General features: G+C 48.5%; 1 protein-coding gene across 1 annotated transcript in view; it reads left to right on the top strand.

Moving 5' to 3' along the window:
* Nucleotides 1–16,891, top strand: part of LOC311356086 (protein unc-13 homolog B-like) — a gene marked incomplete at both ends in the record, with an annotated part of 40,517 nt that extends 23,626 nt beyond the window's left edge. Inside the window, 7 exons of the mRNA XM_084475864.1 lie at nt 2,297–2,420; nt 3,501–3,560; nt 5,376–5,456; nt 8,795–8,942; nt 13,154–13,246; nt 14,139–14,298; nt 16,606–16,891. Of these exons, the coding sequence (XP_084331990.1) occupies nt 2,297–2,420; nt 3,501–3,560; nt 5,376–5,456; nt 8,795–8,942; nt 13,154–13,246; nt 14,139–14,298; nt 16,606–16,891 (952 nt within the window). The remainder of the gene's footprint in view (nt 1–2,296; nt 2,421–3,500; nt 3,561–5,375; nt 5,457–8,794; nt 8,943–13,153; nt 13,247–14,138; nt 14,299–16,605) is intronic.
* Nucleotides 16,892–27,500: the final 10,609 nt, after the last annotated feature.

The following is a 27,500-nucleotide window of genomic DNA, read 5'->3' as shown; positions in this document are numbered from 1 at the left end:
ACTGTAGAGCTATATAGAACTACAACTATAGAGAACTAAACCTGGAGAACTATATAGAACTACAACTATAGAGAACTACACCTGTAGAACTGTAAATAACTAACCCTAACTATAACTACATAGAACTACAACTGTAGAGCTATATAGAACTACAATTATAGAGAACTACACCTGTAGAACTGTAAATAACTAACCCTAACTATAACTACATAGAACTACAACTGTAGAGCTATATAGAACTACAATTATAGAGAACTACACCTGTAGAACTGCAAATAACTAACCCTAACTATAACTACATAGAACTACAACTGTAGAGCTATATAGAACTACAATTATAGAGAACTACACCTGTAGAACTGTAAATAGCTAACCGTAAAACTATAACTACATAGAACTTCAACAATGTAACTTTAAAACTATAACTATATAGAACTACAACTCTATATATAGAATTAGAACTATATAACTATAACTATGTTGAACTAAATAACTATATGGAACTATTACTATAGAACTATAACTATACAACTATATAGAACCAGAATGATATAACTATATAGAACTAGAACTATGTAACCATAGAACTATAGAACTATATATATTGAACTATATAGAACTAAAACTAGAACTATATAGAACTACAACTATTTAACTAGATAGAGCTAGAACTATTTAACTATATAGAACTAAAGCTATTCAAATATACAGAGCTATAACTATATAGAAGTAGAACTATATTACTATATAGAACTCCAACAATATGACTTTGGAACTATAAATGTGTTTCAAATATTTGAACATTTATTAACAATAACGCTACTCATATCGGGAGCATGGATATCCTTTAATTTGTCCTCTTTGTAGTTTTGACTTAAATCAGTTATCTCTCCTTAATTTCCGCCACGGCCCTGATCTTTCTGCTGTGCAGATAACCCGGGTTCTAAGAAAGGGCAGACTTATTGCGTCTAAATGTCTAAATGAAATAAAGCGTCTAAATGTTAATGCAAATGTTGTGCTGACGTGACCTGGGAGTCTTTGTCTGATCAAAAACAACACATACTGTATGTACAAGCCACAAAAAAGAAAAAAAGATGTCAACCTAATAATTGTGTATATACACAATCTTGATAACTCTAAATAAAGAGCCAATGGGGAACACTTACATCTAAGGACAGTGCTGAGATCAGATCTCTTATCTACTGCTTTGCCATTATCCCATGGAAACGTCTCCAAACAACAACTGAGGATGTTTGTAAGACGAGGCCATTGCAATTTCCTCTCTCTCCCTTTATGTCTCTCTCTCTCCCTGTATCTCTCTCTCCCTTTATTTACCTCTCTCTCTGGGTGTCTCTTTCTTTCTCTCTCTCTCTCCCTCCCCTCTCTCTCTTTCTCTCTCTCTGGGTGTCTCTCTCGCTCTCTCTCTCTCTCTCTCTCTCTCTCTCTCTCCCCCCTCTCTCTCTTTCTCTCTCTCTCCCTCTCCCTCCTCCCTCTCCCTATATACATACTTTCAGAGAGAGAATTGCAATGGCCTCATTCGTCGTTTCCACCGGACCCAGAGTCCTTCATCATTGGACGACACGCTCTTGTCTGTCTCCCCTATAAAGCGGTGAATCAGCCCGGGCCAGGCCAGTGGCAGCACCCTATAAAACCATGAATCAGCCCTGTCCAACCTTAAACCAGTACGCGTGTACATATTCAGTGGATCCGCGAGCGAGCGTGTGCAGAGAGCGTGTCAGTTCGACACAGAGGCCGTTCTGATATGACAGGTGGAATCCTTTCAGGGCTCACTCACACTAGGCCCGCTGTACCGTTGTCCGAGTGCGTTTGCCCGTCTAAAGTCTAGATCGTTTGGCTAGCGGGAGCACGCCGTCCCTACTCGAGTACAGTTCATTTTCCGTGGCCTCGGTACACTTCGGAGAGGTGTGCTCAGGCCACGGTACAGATGCAAATGAGCCGACACGCGCACACATGCACGGATATACGCAACCTGTATGTACGAGAGGCAACCGTACTCAGGCCCAGGTTGAGATTGCCCTAGTGTGAGCACAGGCCAGCGGCACGGTGGGAGATGCAAATACTGAATCGGCCCACACATCTACCAGACCCGTACCGTGAGATTAAAGAGCGGGGCTCTTGGATCCCTCCCGTGTAGTTCTTCATTCCGCCCCCGCGGTTTCTTTCTTTCTTTTATTCCTCTACGCCACTCCTTTGTGTCAGAGATACCTCTGGCCAGGAGGGGCCATTTGCTGAATGCTATTACCTGACAATTGCTCTGCTTTTCGCCACTTTACAGTTTGATGCTATTTGCCAAGATTTGTGAGAAGACCGTTCTGAAGCGAGTGCTCAAAGAGCTGTGGAAAATTGTTCTGAACACCATCGAGAGAACGATTGTTCTGCCACCCCTCAATGACCAGAGTGTGAGTCTCTCTCTTTCTTTGTCTCTTTCTCTCTCTCTCTCTCCCTCTCTCTCTCTCTCTCTCTCTCTCTCTCTCTCTCTCTCTCTCTCTCTCTCTCTCTCTCTCTCTCTCTCTCCCTATCTCTCTTTTTGTCTCTCTCTCTCTCCTTATCTCTCACTTTATCTCTCTCTCTGTGTCTCTCTTTGGGTGTGTCTCTCTCTCTCTCTCTCTCTCTTTCTCTGTCTCTCTTTGGGTGTGTCTCTCTCTCTTGCTCTTTATCCCTCTCTCGCTCTCTCTCTCTCCTTATCTCTCACTTTATCTCTCACTTTATCTCTCACTTTATCTCTCTCTCTCTCTCTCACTTTATCTCTCTCTCTCTCTCTCTCTCTCTCTCTCTCTCTCTTTCTCTCTATTCACTATGTCGTATTTTTTGTGAGTAGATGCTGATGATGATTTGGACCAGTTCTCAACCGTATTTCTGCAGTAATTAATTAATTAATTAATTAATCAAGTGATTTATTTATTCCCCAGAGACAATACAGATTCATCCACATCTGTTTAAGGGCATAAAATAGACAGGCTTTGTCTGAATAGTAATGCTGTTCCTTTGGGTTAACTGTGCCACACCATGCACCATAAAACATGACATAAAGGTTACATTAAGCACGAAAGCCCACATAAAGCCATGAGGACACGTCAGGGGAACACAAAGCAAGCACATGAGCTGCATATAGAGCACATATTTAGAGCAACAGATTGCATGGTTCACACGTTAACAACCATTTCGAAATAGAAACAACACCCATCCCGCACACAAACACACGCGCACACACCTAAATGCACGTTGCAAGAATGATCAACACTATCTATTTATATTTTTTAAAGTGAATGCAGTGAGTTCCTTTAATTACCGTAACTTAACCCTAACCCTCACCCTAACAAGGAATAGTTTAAGCTTTAGCATTTATTTATTCACTTCATCCAAAGATTTTTCCTTTGTACTCCATGTCATTAACTCCTTACTGCATTGATCTATCGATACACGGTGAGCTCTGCACTAAACGACGTCTCCCTCCTCCGCCGACTCTCTCTCCCCAACAGCAAGGAGCTCAGATGATCTTCAACGCTGCCAAGGACTTGGGACAGCTGTCTAAACTGAAGGTACCTCCCGTGGGACTCACCCAAACGGCCTGCCCGCCACGCCTAGCAGGATCCCTTCCCCCCATCCCCCGGCACTCCAAAACACCCCCGCTGACTCCAAACAGACCGCTAATAGCTCCGCTCTGCTCTCCTCGCGTGGCAGCGCAACGTGCGACCGCCCCGCCCCACCGCGCGCTGCGCCGCGCCGATTCGCTTGTTCCCCCGAGTCACTTCAGAACAAAGGATTTTTGTTTCGAACGAGACGCACCGCCGCGCCGGGGCCACAAGGGGCTCGTGGTCGTGCGACCGGTGTCAGCTGGAGTTGAACTCGGTTGAAGTGGGCGTCGTCTAGCCGAAGCCCATTGAGGGCGTTGACCTGAAGGGATGTCCGGTTTCTAACCCCAACTTAACGTCTCGGGTCTGACATCTCATGTCAGACCCGTGCTTCAGCCTACGGTCCTGTCGGATGGTAGATGATCTACAGTAGATGCTATCAGTATGGCAAGATATTTCAACATGATCATTTTGCACACACACAATCTTAATAGCTCCAGCTAAAGACCCGATGGAGAACACTTATATCTAAGGGCAGCGCTGAGATCTCAGATCTCTCGTTATCTGTGGGTCACGAGAGATTTGCTCTTTGCTATCATCCCACGGAAACGTCTTCAAACAGCGACTGATGATGACGATGGGGTCGTCTTGCCCTACATGGCGCTGTCACTCATGTAGTGTAGTGTCGTGGCATCTGCATGACCCCCTTCCCTGCAGTGTTAACAGGGTACTGAGGGTTTAGTCGGATCAGCATAGCAACGTTCCCGGGACGTAAACAGATCTTCTGTACCGTCCCCCCCCCAGAGCCGCGGCCGAGTGTGTGTTGAGTGCAACGCCAGTCATGTTTCCACCGTAAGCCGAACCGCGCGGCCCTACACAGAGCTACCCAGCGCTAAGCTAAACCACGCTACGCAGGGCCAGCATGGATTCTAATTGGTCCCGTGCCTGTGGGAGTTTTTTCCCACCGTGTAGTGAAGCGGTGAAGCGGTGAAGCGGTGAAACGGATCATCAAAAAGGTTCTCGATGGCCTATTACTAACCAGCCTCGTGTGGGAAGGCTGAGAGGGGTGGGTGTGTGTGTGTGTGTGTGTGTGTGTGTGTGTCTGTGTGTGTGTCTGTGTGTGTGTCTGTCTGTCTGTCTGTCTGTCTGTCTGTCTGTCTGTCTGTCTGTCTGTCTGTCTGTCTGTCTGTATGTGTGTGTGTGTGTGTGTGTGTGTGTGTGTCTGTGCGCGTGCGTGCGTGCGTGCGTGTGTGTGTTATAGGAATGTACAGCAGAGATCTTTTGATGTTTCTTTTTCAATCTAGGATTGCTAGTTGGGGAGTTTATCGGGCTGGATTTATGCATGTGAACATACGTGAAATGACATGTTTTTACTCTTTATTGAAGGCATTAGTGTGTGATGAAGGACTTGTGTCCTTAATCTGCTTGTGCATCGTCCCCCATAAAAGTGCAGAGTCTCAAGACGATGATATTCACGGTCAGAACGACCACATGTTTGACTCTAGAGTGGGAATTTATTGCTAGAGAGATCTTTATTGCCAGAGTGGGAATTAATCGGGGCTGGATATATGCATGTGAATACACGTCAAGTGACATGTTTTTCCTTTTTATTGAATGCATTAGTGTGTGATCAAGGACTAATCTCGTCATCGCTTGCGCATCGTCCCTCACAAAAGTGCCGAATCTCAAGACGATGATAGTCATGGTCAAAACGACCACCATGTTTAACTCTCATGGACACTGACGTTTGCTTCTTGTTCTCCCGTCCCCCCGTCCCCCCAGGAGCATGTGACCAGGGAGGAGGCCCGCAGCCTGACTCCGCGGCAGTGTGCAGCCATGGATCTGGTGCTGCCCACCATCAAGGTGAGACGTCCTGTCCCTGCTCCCGGCTGCCCTGTATTCCTTACATTTGCATTTGCATTGAGGGCATCTAGCAGACGCTTTTATCCAGAGCGACTTACAATAAGTACATTTGTACTTGATGTATCGCCGTCGGTACAGTAAAGACGTTCATAGAACCAAGTGCAAGTACTGACAATCGCCAGGCTTACCCATTCCCCCGTACACAGCAGTGATAGCTAGCTACTGCAGATGCTACACAAGTACAAGTACTATGAATAAATACAACGTACATTAAGTGCGTACATTAAGTGCCAGGACGTACAACATACAATAGTGGGCGGGGGGGGGGGGGGGACTGGACGGCTATGCAGAGTCTAGGTGAACTCTGAACAGGTGAGTTTTGAGTCTTTTCCCTTCCCCTACCGGCTTCGGCGAACGGGCACAACAGGGAGTACTCCAGCGAAAGACACACGGGTTGAGCTGTAGATCTCATCGTGCGTCTGAAAATGTCCTCCATCCCATCACACGTTCGATTCGGAGTGTTTGCTGGAACGTCAGACGATTCGGCCGCACACCTTGTTTGGAAACACGGAAACGGTCGTGTGATCTCTGCACGTTGTCGTGGTTAACAATCGTGTGTTTTTGGTAAAACGAGGTAGATACCCGGACGCATACCCCCGACACAAATCGACCCTGCAGATGTTAAATCACCGCCTCGCGTCTTTAAAATGCTCGGACCCTCCCCTTGTTGTGCTCAGTCAGCTGACCAACGTTGTTTGTATAATCAATGTGAAAAGACGGCCGGAGCTTTCTTCCAGCGTGAAGTGGTGTTCAGCTGGTTTGAGCGGAGCTGGGCTGGCTCCCTGGTGTGCTGTGTGCATCACGGACGGCTTCAAGGTAATTCCTGGTCGTGCCGGGGATCCATGTAGGGGAGAGCTGCAGATGATTTGCTTTGGGGGGGGGCGGGGGGCATTCAGATTACAATGCACTGTGAGTTGTGGCGGAGACCTGGGGGGGGGTGCAGTGTGTGTGTGTGTGCGTGCGTGTGCGTGTGCGTGCGTGTGTGTGTGTGTGTGGTTGGCTTGTGGGGTTTGATTGGAGAAGAATTGATTATGGAGACCGTACTCAGGTTTAGATCAATCTCACACCTGACATTCTCTTCGTCTGCATCCTAATGAGAATCCCAAATGAACTCTGTTTGGTAATATCTCACCCGATGGGGGGGAGGGGGGGGGGGGGGACGGGGACGGGGGGGGGGGGGGTTGAAGTCAGGCCGCAGGGTTAATTTAATACTGTGTCTCTAAATGAAAAGAGAAGGTTTAACGGTAGGGGTTGAGTAAGTACTTTTATTTAAATGCAACTGATAACCAACTATATTTTTGCAGGATCAGGAATTCCTCCCTAAGAAACCTCCATCATTTTCTTTTAATGATGCCTTAAGACATTTATAAATCTCTCTGTTGAGAGCTGAATAAAGTGCAGAGGTTCATGAAAATTGAACGTGAACCTCTGCACTTAAATGTAAAGGCTGGGGATGGTGAAAGGTGAGAGCGAGATAGGGTTCAGTCCCTTGGAATGCTTCTCCATGCCTTGTGATCATCTATTCTTCATTCCCTTTCTTGAGATTGGATTTGTGTGGGAGAATCGTTCGTGTTTTCACCGCTCCAGCTTATTACAGCTCTGTTATGACCGATATATTTCAGCCTATTCATAACCGGGGCTTAGCGATTGCTTCCACTTTGCTATCTGAGTTAATCTTCTATATCATTCAACATAACACTGTGAATGTGCCAACTCTCGACACTTTCAAACAACTCAATAGAATCGTATAGCAACCTTACTCCCTGAAGAGGCTAGCCGTAGCCCCCATTGCATTCCAAGTTTATCTCAGACATTCTGCTGAGCGTGTCAGCCTTGCCCCCATCAACCTCCTGGCCTCCAGCCTTTCTCCTCAACCTTTAAGGACATGTCTCCTAAGAGACTCGTGAACCAATGCAGGTCGACCACCGTCCTGTTCATCTCATTGTACTCGAGAACAAAGTCGAATGCTACATTGTGCGACCGGTGGTTCCGTTGTCAACGCGAAAGAAAGTGACAACACACAAGCCTGATCTTGAAGCTAACATAATCCTTCATTAGCTCAACGGCTTTACATGACATTTTGAAAATGATGAAATTGGATTCTAAAAGCAGATAGTGGGGCTGGATTGGCAGCTCCAGATGCCTCGCAGCATCTGAACGCGGCCCCTAATGAGATCGGGGCCAAGACCTTTTCCCCACAATCCACCTTCTGCAGCGGTGACAGCAAAACAACGCCTTGCCCGTCCTGCTCTATCAGGCTTATCAGCGCAAATGCACATTACCCACCCGAGTACGGCACTCGGAGGGAAATTCATGGCAATTACCCAGCGAGTGGGCCTATTACTGGCCCTCTCACATTTTGTACCATCGCCCAGACGGACAGTCTGGCTTTTGGGGAGGATATTCTTCATAGAATGACCATTTTTGAATTTCCCCTTGGGGTCAATAAAAGTATCTATCTTATCTATTTATCCATAGTAATGCTGTGCATAGGATATTGACTTTATATTTTATTGTCTATTCCTTCCTAACACTGCAACCGTAGTCGTAGTATTGTATAATATAAATTCCCAATACTGCCCAGTAGTACAGGATATGCACTATACGGTAACCATAGTCATAGTATTGAATGGTGTATTCCCAACACTGCAATGTAGCCATGCTTGTAGCCATGCTAAGCCATGCATGTAGCCATGCTAAGTAGGAAAATCCGCTATTACCATCAAAAAGGGGCGTAAATCACATTTTACAGAATAGCATATCAATACCACAACATAGTCGTACTGTTGTGTAGTATATTACTAATACCACAACCATAGTCATACTATTGTATAAAATATCACCAATACCATAATCATAGTCCTACTATTGTCGAATAAAAAACGATACTGTGAACCCAGACAAGTTTTTATCTTTGGTACACATTGACTGGTGATCAGAAGTATATAGTATATAGTAAGCTTGGCCTTGACTCAAAATGCCTTACTCATATTTTTCTACACCCTTTTCTTTGCCCTAATTTGCACCACGCCTTCCCTGCAGAGGGAACCCCCTGCTGTGTGTATCCCACGGGGCGTGTGACGGCTTGGGGTCCGGGTGCCGTCTGCGATGTGGGCTTGAGAAATCCTTTGAGACCGTAACTGTGATTAAACGGCTATACCGATAGAGTGGACTGGACTTAAATCAGATAAAGTCAACATAGTGTGTTGGTGTTTCTGTGTGTGTGTGTGCCTGTGTGCGTGCGTGCGTGTGTGTGTGCCTGTTGTTTTTCTCCGCAGCAATACTTCCACGCTGGAGGGAACGGGCTGAAGAAGACCTTCCTGGAGAAGAGCCCTGATCTGAGGTCTCTGAAATACGCGCTCAGCCTTTACACTCAACCTACAGATGCCTTGATCAGGAAATACATATGCACCCAAACCGCTCAAGGTAAGTGTCTCTCTGCCCGGGTGGGCTTCAGCGCGGGGGGGGGGGCAGTGACTCCATAAAGGCAGATAGTTTAAAACAGTTGATTGGCATGCCAGGCACGCTGTGTTCTTTGTCACCAGTGGCGGGGGGGGGGGGGATGTCTTCCTGGGGGATGATTACCACACGGATGATAGTCAGCGTAATCAGTGACACCCTGAACGGAAAATAAACGAACAAACACACGGGAGCAGTGTGAGATGAGCCGTCATCCACGCTCGGCGGAGCAGCGGAGTTGACGGTTTTTTAATAACGCAATTTGTTGCGGCAGTGTGATGTAGGGGACACAGCAACGCCGTTCAGTCATTTGTTTATCCCTGAGACGGACACCGTAAGTTCTGTGTGAACTCTGACGGCGCCCGTCGCCGTGTGATTTAGTTCGTGGTCGTGAACCCGAGCGCGGCGGTTCGGTGTTGGCGCTGCGGACGGTGTCGCCGGTCCGCTCTGTCCCCCCGCTCCCCCCTTCCCTCCGTCTCTCTCTCTTGGTTGGCGTCCAACTCTCTGGGTGAGTTCAATGTCAGCTTAGCGGCCGGTCTCCACTGTGTGCTGCTGGGGACGGAGAGCCAATCACGTTAGTCTCCTCAGCGTCCCTCCCGAGTTTTCCCCCCCGTCGTCGTCGTCGTATCAGAGCGGGAAAAAAAAAAAACGAGCTGAAATCCCTCCTGACCTCATCGTGTACCCCGATCGCTTTGATCCTCTCCGGTTTTCGTCTTTTCTGTCACTCCTCTGTTGTCTTTCTTCCCGAGCCACCCTCTGACTCCCTGGGACGGATTAGAAAGACCCGTTCAAACATTGCAGTCACGTAGGCGTCAAACGCATAAATAAGTCATCCTGCGCACCTGTCCTTTTAAGTCATTAACACTCCCTTCATCGTTCATCCCACCTGGAGCCCATCTTTCATCCCCCTTTCTCTTTTTTTAATTTCCATCGTTGTCCGTACCGGTGTGTCTCCCTCTGCTCTCCCTCTAACGATACACGAGGAATACGTCAAGGGTCCGGGAAGACCAGACAGGGCGTTTTGGTCAGGGAGGAGCGTTCAAACTGAGAGCTCTCCCAGCTGGGGGCTGAGACTGGTCAGGACTGCAGAATGACGCGCAGTGCGGTCAGTGTGGCCTGCACGAGGACAGGCTGATGATGGAAGACAGGCAGCCAGTCAGCCGGGCTCTGTCATCTCCAGGCTCCCACTGGCAGCTGGGATCCCCGGCCCAGGGGAGGCTGCCCGGCTGGGAGGAACGGCTGGTTCCTCTCGGCTGCCTCCTTCCAACTCTCAAATATAGGGTTTACTTGCTCTCTCTCTCTCTCTCTCTCTGTCTCTCTCTCCGTCTCTCTCTCTGTCTCCGTCTCTCTCTCTTTCTCTGTCTCTCTCTCTCTTTCTCTGTCTCGCTCTCTCTCTTTCTCTCTTGTAAAGCACAATATAAATGCAGTCTATGTACTTTTTTTTCTCTCTCTCTTTCTCTCTGTCTCTTTCTCCGTCTCTCTCTCTCTCTCGCTCTCTCTCTCTCTCTTTCTCTGTCTCTCTCTCTCTTTCTCTGTCTCTCTCTCTCTCGCTCGCTCTCTCTCTTTCTCTCTTGTAAAGCACAATATAAATGCAGACCATGTACTTTTTTTCTCTCTCTTTCTCTCTGTCTCTCTCTCATTCTCTTTATTTCCATCTCTTCTCTCTCTCTTTCTCTCCCTCCCTCTCTCTCCCTCTCTCTCTCTCTCTCTCTCTCTCTCTCTCTCTCTCTCTCTCTCTCTCCCTCTCTCTCTCTCCCTCTCTCTCCCTCTCTCTCCCTCTCTCTCTCTCTCTCTCTCTCTGTGTCTCTTCCTATCTCCTTCTGTCGAGTGTGTCTCTCCTTTTATCTCCTGTGTCTCCTCACACTTCCGCTCCTACCCTCTCTTCCAGCCACTCTCCTCTCCATCCATACAATTTTAATTTCCCTTCCTGGTTTCCTAAGCCTCTCCCCCGTGTGAGCTGCGGGCACGTAGCATCTCTTTTATCAGAGGGCTTTTATAGGACGTCCTCGAAGATCCCCTTCACAAAAGTTATCCTGCTTCCCCCCTACTTCCTGCGATAGAGTTAATAAACCAAGCTTGTTCCAAGACTTGAGAGTCGAGCGAGTCGGTCGCGCAACGTCCGAGTCAACGTGGCGGTCAGATCTCCACCTCTTGAGCACCCAGACAGCACGGAGCTACGGTCCAGCCCTGCACCAGGCAACTGGAGGATGTTGTCCTCAAAAACGTGGACCCAAATCACCACTGTAGACTTGTCCTCCCACTGGGATTGTCATAAATAATCAGAAAAAGTTCAGAAATGTTAAAACAATAGATGAATAATACGCAATGACAATGCCTTCTATTTATTTGATGGTGGTTTTTTTTCCCCAAAAAGACGAGCAGGGAACATTGCTGTAACTCACGGCCCTGGCTTGGCAGAGCACAATATCATGTTGTTTATCCATGCTTCGTAGAAGTATTGCTACGGTTTCTGCACGGATAACATGATGCAATGCCAATACTCTAAACACTGGGTGTGTGTGTGTGTGTGTGTGTGTGTGTGTGTGCCTGGCGTGTGTGTCTGTGTTTAAAATGTATCGCCTTGCAGGCGATGGTGACTGCGATGTGATTGCATGTTGTTTGTGTGTGTGTGTGTGTGTGTGTGCGCGTGACCGTGCTCGTGCGTAACAGAGAGTTTTTCCCCCTCGCCGGAGCTACAGAAATCGAACGAGGTAACCTGAACTGAACAACAACAGACCCGTCTCCACGCTGCTCCCTTATCAGCCCCCCCCGCTCCCTAAACACCGCCGCCGCCCCCTAGAATCAATCAGCAGCTCCCTCTCTCTCTGTCCCCCCTCCGCCGCCGCCGCCGCCGCCGCCGCCCGCCGCGGCTCCTCACCGCGCACAGAACCACTCTCGCCAGCTCGCCACGCCACAACTCACTTCTGCCGCTCCGCCATTCCGCTTTCCCCCCCCCCCCCCCCCGAGGTTTTTTTTCATCTTCGATTTGATCAAACGTCTCTGCTCTGCTTTCGGCCGTCGATACGAGACGCTCGCCCAGACACTCACGCCCAGAGCGGCGGCAAGCCCGGCAGCCGGCCTTGCGTGGCCCGCCGGCGGTCCACAGCCTGATGATTTCCCAGACGTTTAGAACTTAATGGGGTCTGCCCCCCCCTCCCTCTCCCCTCCCCTCCCCTCCCCTCTCCTCCCCCCCGCACATTAGAACCAATCAGGAGTGTCGTTTCATCACTAGCCGTCGTGGCCACTTGCGCGCTGACACATATTGAAGAGCGATGAGATCGGCGCGCCCCCTTCTCATCAGCCCCTGATAGAGGCCACGGGGCCGCCTGATGTCGGCCCGTCTGCTGGCCCCCGGGAGGATAGACAGGGGAAGGCTCTTGTTTTTCCTCCTTTAGAAGAAGGCTTTCAGCAGGCCCTGGGCGTCAGGCGGCAAAAGCTTGTGTTGACCGGTCGGCTGTTTTAAAAAAGGTACAGGCATGCGATTTAAAAAACAAACATGCCACCGCTCGAGTCGAGTCGAGTCGAGTCGGGATCTGTGCAGGTTTTCCACTCGACAATGCTTTCCGTCAGCGTCTGCCACAGTGTCCCACGGTGCATCTCTCTGTTGCATTGTTGCATCTTCACGGCCCGCGGCCGATGGATTTGTTGGCCGCGTTGGTCGCGTTGTTTAATGCGGGTGTAGGGATGTATCCTTCCCCAAAAATATTCATGTATTCCTCAGTGGTTTTCTGCGGTTGCTGAGCCTGAAGGAACAGGACCGTCTGAGTGAGGCCGTGACTGGGTGTGTTGGTTCCACGAGGTGGATCCCTACCTGCTGCCTGCTGCAGTACAGGGGCCCCGTCTTCTCTCTATTTGTTTTGTTGTGTTCTCTGGTGTACAGCCCATGGGACACGGCGCCCTTATTGAGAGCCGCAAATGCTACAACGACCTCCAAATGAAATGTCTCTCTTCAGAGAGGATGACTCCCCTGCGATTTGACATTTAGCTTAAATCTCCTGTGTGTCTGTGTGTCTCTCTCTCTCTCCCGCTTTCACTCCCTCTTTCATTCCCTTTCTCTCTCTTTCTCTGGCTCTCTCTCTCTCTCGCTCTCCCTCTAACTCGCTCTTCTCTGTTTTACCCTGCCCCTTCTCCGTTGTCCCTCCCTGGTCGATGGTTCTGTGGGGGGTGTGTGTGTCCAGGTCAGTCATCCAGCGGATCGGTGGGGGAGGTGTCGATGCAAGTGGATCTCATCTCTCACCCCGGCACAGGGGAGCACAAAGTCAGCGTGAAGGGTGAGCTTCTTCCCCCCCCGCCCCCACTCCCCACCCCCTCATCCACCCCATCTATATCGCTCTGCCTCCCTAGCTGCTGGGAGTGCTCGGCCATTTTGGTTCAAATGTTAATCCGTTTGAGATCCGCCGACTCAAAGGTCACTTCACATTTGAACCAACATGGCTGAACCCCTCACCAGGAGCAGAGGAAATAGCGATTATTATTTTGCGTCTCGCAGCGCAGTTGTTGTTGCTCCAACCGTTTTCCTTTGTTGATGTACTCCACAGGGTGCGATGAGCAGGGGCTAATTAAGGAATTAACATTATGAACAGAAGGCGTCATTACTACAATTGTGCACGCAATAGAAAAAGCGGGAGTTTCCTGGAATTGATATGCCGTTTAAACGGCTATGAATATGGAAGAGCACCGCATTTTATTTATTTTATTTATTGGGTACTCATTAAAAACATGCATATCGCTGCTTTGATCATCTTCAACCAGAATTGTACAGTATTTTAGTTAACACAAGGTGTGAGCATTGAAGCCCAGTTCAAGTGAAGGCGCTTGGTTCTCAAAGCCTTGTTTGAACTCGTTCTGCTATCGTATCCCTGAGTTAGTTTTATGTGTCCACTGGTCCCAGGCAGTTTGCAGTCAGCATTCCTGCATCATTATGTTAACATTTGAATAAGAAAACAGGGGAGGTGAGGTTGGCTTCCAGAGCTGCACAGTGTCAGTGTGAGCCTAATTACTTTTCCTTATTGTTATAGAAAAACACTACGCTTCTGGTGTCCACTTTTATTTATAAAACGCATCGCAGCAACAATGCGTCCAACTTCCCTCGCGGCTCTCTGGCCGAGACGACGAGCTGTTCTGTAACGTCTGACCCCGCTGTGCCCCCCCCTCCCCCTCCAGTGGTGGGCGTGAACAACCTCAGCTGGCAGACCAACGCCATGTTCCGGCCCTTCGTGGAGGTCAACGCCGTGGGCCCGCACCTCGCTGACAAGAAGCGCAAGTTCAGCACCAAGACCAAGAACAACAACTGGTCGCCAAAGTACAACGAAACATTCCAGTAGTGAGTACAAAACGCTGACTTCTTCCCCCCCCCCCCCCCCCCCCCGTTCGACGTCAGTCACTGATCGCTCGGGCCGGTGGGCGGTCGGTCAGTTATTTTGGAGTTTGAAAACGTGACGCATTTTTATTCAGCATTTCTCTCCAAAAAAAAAACACTTTGTAACCGAGAACTTTGAAATGTCCCCTTAAGAAAATACACAAAATGTTCAAAAAGAAATAAAGTAAGAAATAATGTACAAATATGCATCCAGCTGTTGTTTTGATGAATAAAAAAAAGTATATCAAAAAATGTAAAAAAATCGTTTCAACTCGATTATATTAGTTTGGAGATCGTTCGACCCAAAAATCGAATTGCACAGCCCTAATTTCCGTGGAGGCCTCCGTCGCTGTTAGTGAGTGCTTAGGCCGGGCGCCAATGGCGTTTTCGATGAGCTGCCACTGGGCACGGTAAAGTAGACCGGCCCCCGTAATGTATGGACTCATACTCCCGGGTGACACTGTAATTCTGTTCTCCGTCGCGCCCAGAACTAATCTCTGAGGTGGAGCCGTGTTGGACTATGCTGTAACTCAACTGTAATCAATGCGAGGCTCCACACTCGCACGCTGTATGGGCTCTGTTGTTTGAATTTTAAGGAGCCATTAACTCACTGAGCATAATGAGAAAACAGCCGCGGGGAAAGGCTTGGCTAACAATCACCGCTCCCTGCGAATACAAAACAATTATTTTACTTCCTTAACCCCCGATTGAATTGTCTCGCCGCGGTCACGCCCACGGCCAGACGTTCCTTTCCCTGCCAGAACGTCCACCTCTCACCTCAGCCCTCGCTGGTAAATAATATGTTGCCGCGGTGAACAAAGTGAGGTGTCAGAGGCGAGGCAACGCTCAAGCTCCTTAAGTGAGACCTTTTTTTTTTTTTCCCCGTGCGCCCGCCCGGGTTTATGTTGGAAAATGCAGATAAGGTGCGGTTTGGAATATAGAGCAGCACAGTGGCAGCGAACGCCTCATTAGAGTGTTCCTCATTGCAGTGATGTAGAAAAACAACTCCGCCGCCAGTTCCCCCGTTGCATTAGAGAACTGCGGGGAGGAGATCACTTGTAACCTTCTGGTAGTTGTACTCAGAGTTTCAGGCTGACTGCAGTAGCTTCCTCAACTTTTTCTAATTTCCTGTCTTCCTCCTTCTCACCCTGTACCACCTCCACCTCCACCTCCCCCTCACCTCCTCCTCCTCCTCCACTACCTCCTAACCTCCTACCATCACCTCCTCCTCCTCCTTACTCCTACCATCACCTCCTCATCCTCCTCACCTCCTACCATCACATCTTCCTCCTCCTCCTCAACACCTCCCCCTCCTCTTCATCACCTCCTCACTCCTACCATCGCCTCCTCCCCCTTCTCCTCCTCACCTCCTCCTCTGCCCCATCCTCTTCCTCCTCGTCACCTCCTACCATCACCTCCCCCTCCTCCTCCTCCACCTCCCCCTCACCTCCTCCTCCTCCTCCTCCACTACCTCCTAACCTCCTACCATCACCTCCTCCTCCTCCTTACTCCTACCATCACCTCCTCCTCCTCCTCCTCAACACCTCCCCCTCCTCCTCCTCTTCATCACCTCCTCACTCCTACCATCGCCTCCTCCCCCTTCTCCTCCTCACCTCCTCCTCTGCCCCATCCTCTTCCTCCTCGTCACCTCCTACCATCACCTCCCCCTCCTCCTCCGCCTCCTCCTCCACTACCTCCTAACCTCCTACCATCACCTCCTCCTCCTCCTCCTCAACACCTCCCCCTCCTCCTCCTCTTCATCACCTCCTCACTCCTACCATCGCCTCCTCCCCCTTCTCCTCCTCACCTCCTCCTCTGCCCCATCCTCTTCCTCCTCGTCACCTCCTACCATCACCTCTTCCCCCTCCTCCTCCTCACCTCCCCCTCCTCCTCCTCCTCTTCATCACCTCCTCACTCCTACCATCGCCTCCTCCCCCTTCTCCTCCTCTGCCTCATCCTCTTCCTCCTCGTCACCTCCTACCATCACCTCCCCCTCCTCCTTCTCCTCCTCTGCCTCATCCTCTTCCTCCTCATCACCTCCTCCTCCTCCGTACTCCTACCTTCACCTCCTCCTCCTCCTCCCCCTCACCTCCTCCTCCTGCTCGTCCTCCTCCCCGTCTCCTCCTCTGCCTCATCCTCTTCCTCCTCGTCACCTCCTACCATCACCTCCTCCTCCTCCTCCTCCCCCTCCTCCTCCTCCCCCTCACCTCCTCCTCCTCCTCCTCCTCCTCCCCATCCCCCGTCTCCCGCCGCCGCCGCCGCCGCCTCCAGCGTGCTGAGCAACGAGCACGGGCCCGAGGCGTACGAGCTGCACGTGTCGGTGAAGGACTACTGCTTCGCGCGCGAGGACCGCGTGGTGGGCATGACCGTCATCCAGCTGCGGGAGCTGGCGGACAAGGCCACGTGCTCGGCCAGCTACCCCCTGATCAAGAGCATCTCCATGGACGACACGGGCCTCACCATCATGAGGATACTGTCGCAAAGGACCAACGACGAGGTGGCCAAGGAGTTTGTGCGCCTCAAGACGGACGTCCGCTCGGCCGAGGAAGTGTCGTAATAGGAGGGGTGGGGGGGTGGGCGGGGGGGGGGGGGGGGAAGGGGGGGGGGGTTGGGTATGCGAGATGCAGTGTCAAAAGCGTTGTGTTGTCTTAACCCCCTGTGCTAGAGACAGAGAGACATAGAGACAGACAGAGGGAGAGAGGGAGAGCGAGAGGCCCTGAGAGAGAGAGAGCCCTACCTCTGGAGCCGTCGGCCTATCCCAGACGTTCTGGAGACATTAGGAGACATCCATTGTCCAATCAGTGCTGGAGGACGCCCCCAAATTGAGACAGAAACAGAGAGAGGGAGAGAGACAGAGAGAGAGAGAGAGAGAGAGAGAGAGAGAGAGAGAGAGAGGGAGAGAGAGGAGGAGAGGCTGAGAGAAACGTGTTTGTTTGTTTTTGTGCATGTGCGTAAAACATCTGTTGGAATGTTCATTTTAAACTACAAGTATGTACAAGTGTTTACTTAACGTATGCTTCCTATTAAGTAATATATTCTACGAGTTATGTTAACGAGACGACGATAAAAATACCTTTTTGTACAACATTTAGTCTTTTTGAACAGAGATTTGTTCCAAGTGCCAAACCAGTTAAAAAAAAATACAAAAAAAACATCAACATAAACAAAACAAAACGTATAGTAAATGATGGTGAACTTAGTATGTTTGAAATTTGCTCGATTATTTGGTGCGGTGTTAAGTCATTCTCTGAGCGTGTGGCGTTTTAATCGTTGACGAGTCCTTTCATTTCTACCCCCCCCCCCCCCTCCCCTCCCCTCCCCTCCCCGGTTCTCTGCTTCATGTGTCCTCCATGGAGCACTGTTGTGCATGTCCCGTTCTCAAACCGTGTGTCTCCTGGCGTGACCCCCACCGTGACCCTCAAACTGGGCAGGGTCCTACACTCTGGCCTCCTCCAAACTCTTTGTATTTTAAGTACACCTGGGGAGAGAAAAAAAAGATCATTTTTTTAAACAACGGCGATGACTGCTATGTAAAACTTCATAGGTGTTTGTAATTTTATAACCATGACAACAATAACAGCCTCCAAGTGCTAACAGTCTTTAGCAGAAAGGATGGAATTCTTTTTTTTTCTTTTTTGTTCTTTTCCTTCTCTCGCTCATTATTATTATTATTATTATTATTATTATTATTATTATTATTACCCATTCCTGTTTGGCGAATCTGCTTCCAGCCTTTCTGAATGACCACTGTGAACATGCGCTTCGGAAGGGAAACCATCTTTAACATTGCAACAACAGTTTGATAGTTTGATATTCCATATTTTACGATTCTACTTTGTTCCTAAGAAACTGCCAAAGTCACATAAAATGTTTGTACAAACGCAACCCATTACCTATATGAAAGATATATATGTACATGTGATCTATTTCGTTTTTAAATGCTACATATCTGATTGTGGATAGGGTGGAATTTATTTTTTGATTTTATCGTGAAGCTGTTAACCAATATGAAAGTTGCACATGTTACTTTGGAAATTAGTTACATCAGCTTCTGTCATCTGATTTTATTTTTCTTCATAAAGGAAAGAGTCTAACATTTGGTAAATATGCAACATTCCTATGTACTGCACTGATGGCGAATTGTATGTCATGTAAATATATTTAGTGAGATATTGTACGAAAAGTCTCGGTTTCTTTCATGTTGTCAACGATTACTCAAAGTGCACACGAATCCCGACAGATATGTCAGATATGCCTTCATGAATACTGAAACAAACCAGCCACGTAAAAGTCAAAAGACGCCGGTCTGGATCCTGTTCGAGAAACCATTTGAAGCTGAACCTTTCTACTGTGCTTTGCTTCCATTGCAAGAGATAATGACATAGAGAGTATGTTGGGACATACACCAGATCTACTAGGGCTAGGGTTAGACAGGGCTATTCTGGTCAGCCCCCTGCTGGGGCCGTAAGACACCGTGTATCCAGGCCACCGTCAGGCCCACCAAGGTAAAGCCTATTTGTCAACGTCAATTGTCCTTTACTTTAACACCATCGCGTTGCCCTGGTCTAGAGGAAAGATAATAGAATGAAGAATAAGCCGGGCTCGAAGAAGAAAACGTGTGAGTTAAATTCAAAGGAAAATAAGCATGCAGAGTTCAAAGTGGTGACCTACTTCTGTTCCAGATCCATGGTTTGTGATCAATGCATCTCTCTAGCGAGCGACCTTGGAGGGATGTCAATGCTCTCAGCCAGTAGATGCTGGCTTGTCCCCACACTGTGTTAGTGGTGGAAAATAATTGGTATAGTTTACTTTTTTAACTGACTTCTCTTGTGCCAGCGGAAAGATTAAAAAAAGCAGGAAAAGTAGTAGATAAAAAGGATTGACTGTAATGCTGTTTATTGTGTGTTGAACGAAGCATGCACACATGCTGTGATCCCCCATCATGGGCCCTGGGCCATGGGTGGAAGGCATTCATATTCATCGTTTTGAATGAATTGGTTTCGTTAGAGCTCGTAATATATATAATGCATCAATAAATCCTTGAGCCATTGAGCACAATAAAGCACCCCCATAAGTCATTACGAATGAATTGAGAGGTCCAGTATGTACGGCAGTCCCCGGGAGCGTCAGCCCCGTGCGTCCCAGGGAAGGGGCACTTGACCTGGGGAGGACAGCGCGAGGAGCAGGGGGGCAAGCTGACACCTTCTCTGGAGCTGAAGCCAAGATGCAAATATCCATAAACCCACAACCTCTGGGGCCCCTCATTCACACCGTGGAAACTTCCTCCAGGAAAACGTGTGTCAACATCAACACATTTCCACAGACAAACTAATGGTACAATTGACCCCAGAGGATGGGCTGGGTCCCATAATTAATGGTGTCCTGTCCACCCAACCTCTGTGTGTGTGTGTGTGTTTGTGTTTGTGTGTGCACGTTCACAGTTAATTCCTCAAGGAAGCATGACCTTGTGTATTCAGATTCTTGCTTTCGGTTCTCCTGATGAGCAGATGCATTACCTGAGGAGATTCCAGAGGTCATCGTCACCTATTTTAAACACCATATGCTAATTGGCAGAGAAAGACGTTTTAACTTATAACCTGGGAATCTGGGATTCTGTCAGAGACAGAGACGAGGCGATGTGGTATATGTGAGTATTCGTATTGAATACTCACAATGTAATGAATATCAATGAAGACAACAGACTAATAGCTACCTGGTCTGACGTATCGCTAGGCCCCTTGTCCAGCTCACATTCCGACATCTCTTTTCTTCACCGGTGTGACCTCTTGCGTAAAGGATTGTGAAGTGTCATTGCTAAGATGGATGGGGCTGTGCTGTGTAGGTGGCTGAGCAAAGGTATAGGGGTGTGAAAAATGCATGTATTTATAGATACTGCATTTTCAATAAGGGCAACGCTATTAGAGAGAGATGGTGCAAAGCCATTTTCAGTTCTTTATTGATTTTGTTTGCAGGGCATAGAAAATATTGAACAGAAAGTTATATTTTTGAGGTTTTTACTAATAGTTTTTTAAGTTCCCAATGTCACTTACATAAAGCGGTGTTTGTGTGTGCTTTTATACTGCTGTTAAACAATTGATCAATCAAAGAATGAAGAATATGTACGAAAAACAAAATAGCTGTGGAAGGACCATTCATTTCAGCCATGGCTTCAGCCTTTCCGCTGCTGTTGTTCAGCTGGTAGTCAAACATGAAGGTGAGAGGGAGAGTATCCTGACCCAGGGCTTTGAGCAATGCACGGGGCTTTTTGGCAGCGGATGCAGACAGTGTCCCGTTAGAAATGTCAAAGACGAAAAGGCATCAGCAGATGTCCTAGCGATGCCCTGTTTTCTCATTCCGGAAATATTGCCAAACCCAGGTGCCATCTGTTTTGGATTTATGACTCAAATCAATCACATCTCTTTGTCTACCACACCTATATTTTGTCATTTTCTTTCTTCAGGGGCTAAGTGGCTGAGTTGTATCTTGCAACGTGGGAGGTGGGCAGGCTAGGCCTGTTATTCAAACACAATATTTGAACTCTAAAGGGTTCTGTTCTAGAGAGGACCCACACCTGAAGGCATTTGAGACTGATCTTGTGTGTACTACACACATTCACATAGTTTGAGCATATAGCTTATTTCTCCTCTGTATTATGCCAACGCATATAACTGATTTCTTCTCTGTATTATGCCAATTAGATATGTGATATTCACACAGTACTTTGGATACTTATACTGAACTCTGTACAATTCTTTCAGGAACCTTCTGAAATTACCTGCAGAATATGTAAGTAGCCAGAAACACCAACATACTGCACCTCAACGAACATTCAAATGATCCCTACAGAGGCATTGAACTTCTGGTCAGGGCCGTCCTGGTCAGGGTTTGAGGTAGCCTGGCTATTTCCAGACCAAGCTCAATCATAGATTGAGCTTGGTCTGGGGAGGCTGCTGTCATTTTCTTCAGCACAAATTCAACTGACTCTGTACGCAATTGGCTGCTTGCCGTCGCTTCCCTGTCGTCATTGTGTTAACCAGCCAATAGCACGCCAGGGGGAGAAGCCAGCTTGGTGATTGGCTCCCGCAAAAACGTATCGGAAGCAGAGAGAAATGTATTGCTCCTCTCCAGACCGTTCTGCAGGGCGGATTCAAACTGCCGGCAGAACGGGCTGGGGGGGGTACCCAGTCTAGGTTTGAGGGGGATTGGGGGGTTGCGCTCGGTCCGTGCACACACCAACAGATGTCACACAGGGCGCACACAAAGAAACAAGTCTCAACCGAATGAAGCATCTACTCATCTCGAAGAAGTTCTCAACCGCTGATTTTGTACACAGTTGTATTTGGTTCGAATTTTCTTTTAAATCTCTACAAAAAATATTATGAACGCATGTTTCCAGACGTCGTTTTGAGTTCAAAACCAAACAGATTGTGAAGTGAGGATGACGGGGCCTTCAGCGAGCAGCAGGCGTGACGCGACCATCTGGGTGCCGAAGGTGACGTCACCCACCGTCTTCGTACCCACCTGTCTCATACCCACCTGTCTCATACCCACCGTCTTCATACCCACTGTCTCGTACCCACCGTCTCATACCCACTGTCTCATACCCACTGTCTCATACCCACTGTCTTCGTACCGACCGTCTCGTACCGACCGTCTCGTACCCACCGTCTCATACCCACTGTCTCATACCCACTGTCTCATACCCACCTGTCTTCGTACCGACCATCTCGTATCCACTGTCTCATACCCACCTGTCTCGTACCCACCTGTCTTCGTACCGACCGTCTCGTACTGACCGTCTTCATACCCACTGTCTTCATACACACTGTCTCATACCCACTGTCTCATACCCACTGTCTTCATACCCACCGTCTCATACCCACTGTCTCGTACCCACCTGTCTCATACCGACCGTCTCGTACCCACTGTCTCGTACCCACTGTCTCATACCCACTGTCTCATACCCACTGTCTCGTACCCACCGTCTTCATACCCACCGTCTCGTACCGACCGTCTCATACCCACTGTCTCATACCCACCGTCTTCATACCCACCGTCTCATACCCACTGTCTCGTACCCACCTGTCTCATACCCACTGTCTCATACCCACTGTCTCATACCCACTGTCTCATACCCACTGTCTCGTACCCACTGTCTCATACCCACTGTCTCATACCCACCTGTCTCATACCCACTGTCTCATACCCACTGTCTCATACCCACTGTCTCATACCCACTGTCTTCGTACCCACCTGTCTCGTACCCACTGTCTCATACCCACCGTCTTCATACCCACTGTCTCATACCCACTGTCTCATACCCACCGTCTTCATACCCACTGTCTCATACCCACTGTCTCGTACTGACCGTCTCGTACCCACCTGTCTCGTACCCACCTGTCTCGTACCCACTGTCTCATACCCACCTGTCTCATACCCACTGTCTTCGTACCCACCTGTCTCGTACCCACCTGTCTCGTACCCACTCCCCAACCTGACGCCACGCACGCCGCCCAACCCGGAGGACTCCCCATGTCCTTCATGCAACAAGTTGCCCCCCCCCCCCCCCCCCCTGTCTTCCCGAGTTTCTTTATCCGGGGCGGGCGGGAAGATTGATGGGGCACGGCTCGGGGGAGGAGGCAGCATTATTCATTCACTGCGCCGGGTTCGTCCAGCTGACCTGGAAATACGAAACCCGGGATGCTGTCTGTTGAGAGACACCGGCGTCAACAATATTGACATGGACCTGGAAGGATATGACAAGGGCAGCGAGTCATTAACATTCCCTAAACAGAGACCCGAGACAACAGCGTCGTGATTTAACAAACTCTGAGTCGTGTCCGTAACCTCAAAGTTGTACTACATGCGCCCCCCACCGCCCGCCCCCCCGCACTCCCTAATGGTATTAGAGTATTTCATCAAATGATTGTAAATATAGTATAAGACACAAAGGACGTCAGAGCAGACATATTATGGCTTGCACGCCATTATTGTCATATTGCTAGATGCGGCGTGAGGTCTAAAAAAACAAAACAGATCGAGTTTCAAGGGGAATTCTTAATGACGATGTCTGGTCTGGTCTTTTTAATGACGGCCGGTTAATTCTTGTATATTTACACCTAGGACAGCCATAAAACAGATCTGACTGTTTTAGCAGTGTGCTCTGAGAATATTTGAACAAGGACACATTTTTATCACCCGCATGGTGATATAAAACCAATGTTACAATGGTATATTTGTGATTGTCTTGGTTTTCCAGTCAACACAGAGGATAAACCTGCTCAACTGGAACGGACCGCTCTCTCCTGAGTCTCTCTCTCTGCTCCTTGACATTCTCCGTCTAGTTTACGTCCCAGACTCACAGTACACCTTGAGAAACGGTACCCAGTTAGCATATAAAGCTCATAAATAGAGCTAATAAAGCCGGGCGCATAAAGACCCTGAAAGTAATTTTGTGTTCCTGGAGGACCATTATTATTTACAGTCAATCATAACGACTTTGGTATTTTCTGATTGGATTTGATGCAGTATACCTTGTTATTACACCAATGCCATTGGGTTGGGCTTTTTATATTTTCCCTGGTATCAACTGCAACTGCATAAACAAACAGGAAATTTTATTGGACACTACAGCCATGCTATGGGTAGCTTCCATAACCTAAATGAGCCATCCATCTATAGGTAAAACTAAAGATGTGCTCACTGTACACTATAGTGAGCAGATGGCATTACATGAGTAAGGGATAATGTATAGAACGTCGCCGGTCATTATCGGGAAATCAGCCCCGACAGGGCGAACCGGACACCGACGCGAAGAGGAGGTGTCTTGCTTCGCCCTGAAGGGGCTCATTTAAGATAATGACCGGCGACGTTCTATACATTATCGCGCTTATCACACGGCTACTTGCCAAAACGAAAAAAAATAATAATAACTTCACACGGTGTGTCTTTCTACAATTACCCTTCGTAGTGTTGATCAGCAGAGAAATAGTCCGCCAAAGACGTTGACGTCGCTTAGCAACCAAGTACTCTGGGGTTGACAGGTTACCGGATTACTTGCGGAGTGATACGAGAGACGTGAATCACTCCACTTTCCTTGACAGCGGTCATTATATGCTTAGCAACGGTCATTATTGAAAAATAATTCAAGTCGGGAAGGCCCATGCAAGTGAACGGAGCGTTCCACTGCAATGGGAAGAGCCGTGTAATAACAAAACTATATATCACACTATGTCACCACATTTCATAATAACTCTTCATTACTGTGAACCACTATGGATTCTCCCCTGCTTCTCTCTTGAAAGGACATACTTCCCTGTCCCTGCTGCTCTCTCCCAGCAGGGCATGCCTTTCTTACTGGTTATGCTCACTGCTGTAAACCCTCAGCCCAACACAGACACACTACAAGCCCTCACACACTACTCACACGCACGCACACACACACACACACACACACACACGCACACACACACATACACACTACTTGCACACACTCACACTCACACACTACACACTACATACTACGCACACTACAAGCCTGGACATACTATACACGTGCACACACACACACACACACCACACCACACTACACTCACGCACACACACCTACACTAGACACTACGAGCCTGCATAATACACTCATGCACACACACTCACACACACTACAAGCCTGAACATACTACACGCACACACACACACACACACACACACACACACACAGACACACTACACGCATAGAGACACACACTCCAAACTAAAGACTACACACGAAAAGTCTGCACACACTACACACACTACACACACTCCCCTTTATCTAATATCACTCTGATCTCCCCCTTCCAGGACCTTACTGTTCTCCGTTTCTTTGCATTAATAAATCCTTGACTTTGTGTCTAGGGACGTGTGTGTGTGTGCGTGTGTCTGTGTGTGTAAGTGTGTGGGTGTGTGTGTGTGTGTGTGTGTGTGTACATCTAGGAATCAAGGTCGTATAGGTGGGATTGTTTATGTGCTCATGTGTGTGTTCATGTTCAAACTTTGATAGGAAATATAAAATATGTGGTATGTGTGTGACCACGTGTCTGTGGCCGCACACAGGTGTGTATCTTGACAGTGTGTCTGTGTCTGTGCTTGCAGAATATTTGCAACCATGTGTGCAATGTATGTGTGTGTGTGTGTGTGTGTGTATGTGTGTGCCTGTGTGTGCACGTTTGTGTTCGTGTCTGGATGTGCTGTGTGTGTGTGTGTGTGTGTGTGTGTGTGGGTTGACTTTGTGCGCATGTCTTGATACGTGTGTGTGTGTGCGTGTGTGTGTGTGTGCGTGCATGCACATGCACATGCATGTGACTGTGGGCAGACCTGGTAGTGGGCTGCCCTCCTTCCTTCTGTGTAATTACCTCTCTGTGTCTCGGTGGAACCTGCCCTCTCTCCTGCCATTAAACACACAGAACGCTGCTCCTACCATCACACAGGGATGGAGGAGGGATCCATTAAACACAAAGGCAGTCCCTCCCTGCAGTTGTTAAGTTAAGAGGGCGGAGGCGACTTCAGCAGCATTGAGGTGGATCCTCTGGTCTGGCCGCTCATTAAAGCCAAGGCGAGGGATGGCAACTGTGTGACCTCTCTGGCCGTGCTCGGGACTTCTCAGCCCCAGTCCCGCATGGCCCTCATGCAGGACAGAGACAGCTCATTGCCATTCTCCATGGCCCTCATGGAGATCTGGGCCTCTTCAGACCCCGGTCCTGCTTTTCCCTCATGGAGAGCTGTGCCTGCTCAGTCCTCCTCATGGAGGGCATGATGAGGTTGCCAATGAAATGAAACACTTTACAGAGCAGTCGACCATGAGCCCAGGATAGGATCAGAACAACAGTCTAATTGCTTCTGCACCGCTTCCTCCACCACCACCACCACCACCACCACCACCACCACCAGGGCCTCTGTAGAACACATGTACAAAGTGTTCTGTATGCTCTGTTTGAACGCAGTCATCTGAGTGCAGTTTACACAAGGCTGGACATATGGTCATCGCTCAGCATCCCGAGGAAGATGTATCAAAGCCGAGAAGAACATTACTTCGATATACTAGGATACTATACTTTGTTATCGAAAAAACAATTATGTTAGCTCTCTATCTCTCTCTCTGTCTCGCTCTCTCACTCTCTCCCTCAGTCTATCGACTGAGGGGTAAAACATAGTGGATAGCGGATGGGATTGGGGTCCAGGTCCAACATAACACTATCGTGTTATGTTTGCCACTTGTGTCGAATAGCAATTTGGTTTCTTTTTTGGCTTTAGGTTTGTTCCTGTTTGTCTGTTTACATGAAGTAAAGTTTCCTTTTGCATCTGCATCTGCTGAGTCTGATCTCTGCATTGGGGTTCACCTCTCTGCATGTGACTCTGTGTTTCTTCATAGTTTTGCTCCCCTCCTCTTGCCATTGTCCAAACCACCAGCCTGTCTTGCCGCTCATATTTCTCATCGACTGCCGTGACAGTCTGGATGTCTTCTGCTGCTGTGACCGGCTGGGCTGTTGAAGTGCAGCTCAATGCATCACGGCTTCCTTCTGTATTCCTTATGGATAAATCAGCTGAATGTGACTGTAAAGAGGCGACGAGGGACTCGGGACGCAGAGCAAAATACATATTAGGTACGGCGCTCCATCTCAATCTAGTGGCACAAACCCAGGAAATCTTAGAATTCTCAGCAGGCCTTGTATAAATGCCTCTGTCACTGGAGCAACTGGACTCTCTGGATCTCTCCGGATCGCACAAAGTGATTATTTCTCCATCCAACAAGGGGAGAATTCTTTCCCGAGTGCAAAGTAAGAAGAAATAATTGTAACAAATTATACAATTAAATTATACAAGAGTGTATTTTTTTTTTTTGCCGGTTAAAACCCTCAGACATTATTCAGAGCGATCGGCTACTCTGCATTCCCCCCTTAGAGAGGGCCACAAATGAAGCCGTCTTACTAAGAGGGTCAGCCCAGTGGGGCCATAGGGGAGCCAGCCCGGGGCCCAGTCACTTAGTCCAGGGCACATGAACGATGACGGGCACGTCATCTGCCTCTGTGATTTAATACCGCGGCCGCGGTTTTTTCGGATACAAGAGGTCCCCGCGCTCGGCTACCAGCGCTGTGTAGTCTGGGAGCTCTGCCGGCGCGGCTGCATTC

The sequence above is a fragment of the Micromesistius poutassou genome (genome assembly GCF_964030765.1).
Source record: "Micromesistius poutassou genome assembly, chromosome: 12".
Classification (NCBI taxonomy): Eukaryota; Metazoa; Chordata; class Actinopteri; order Gadiformes; family Gadidae; genus Micromesistius; species Micromesistius poutassou.
This window is presented reverse-complemented; position numbering and strand designations above follow the sequence as displayed.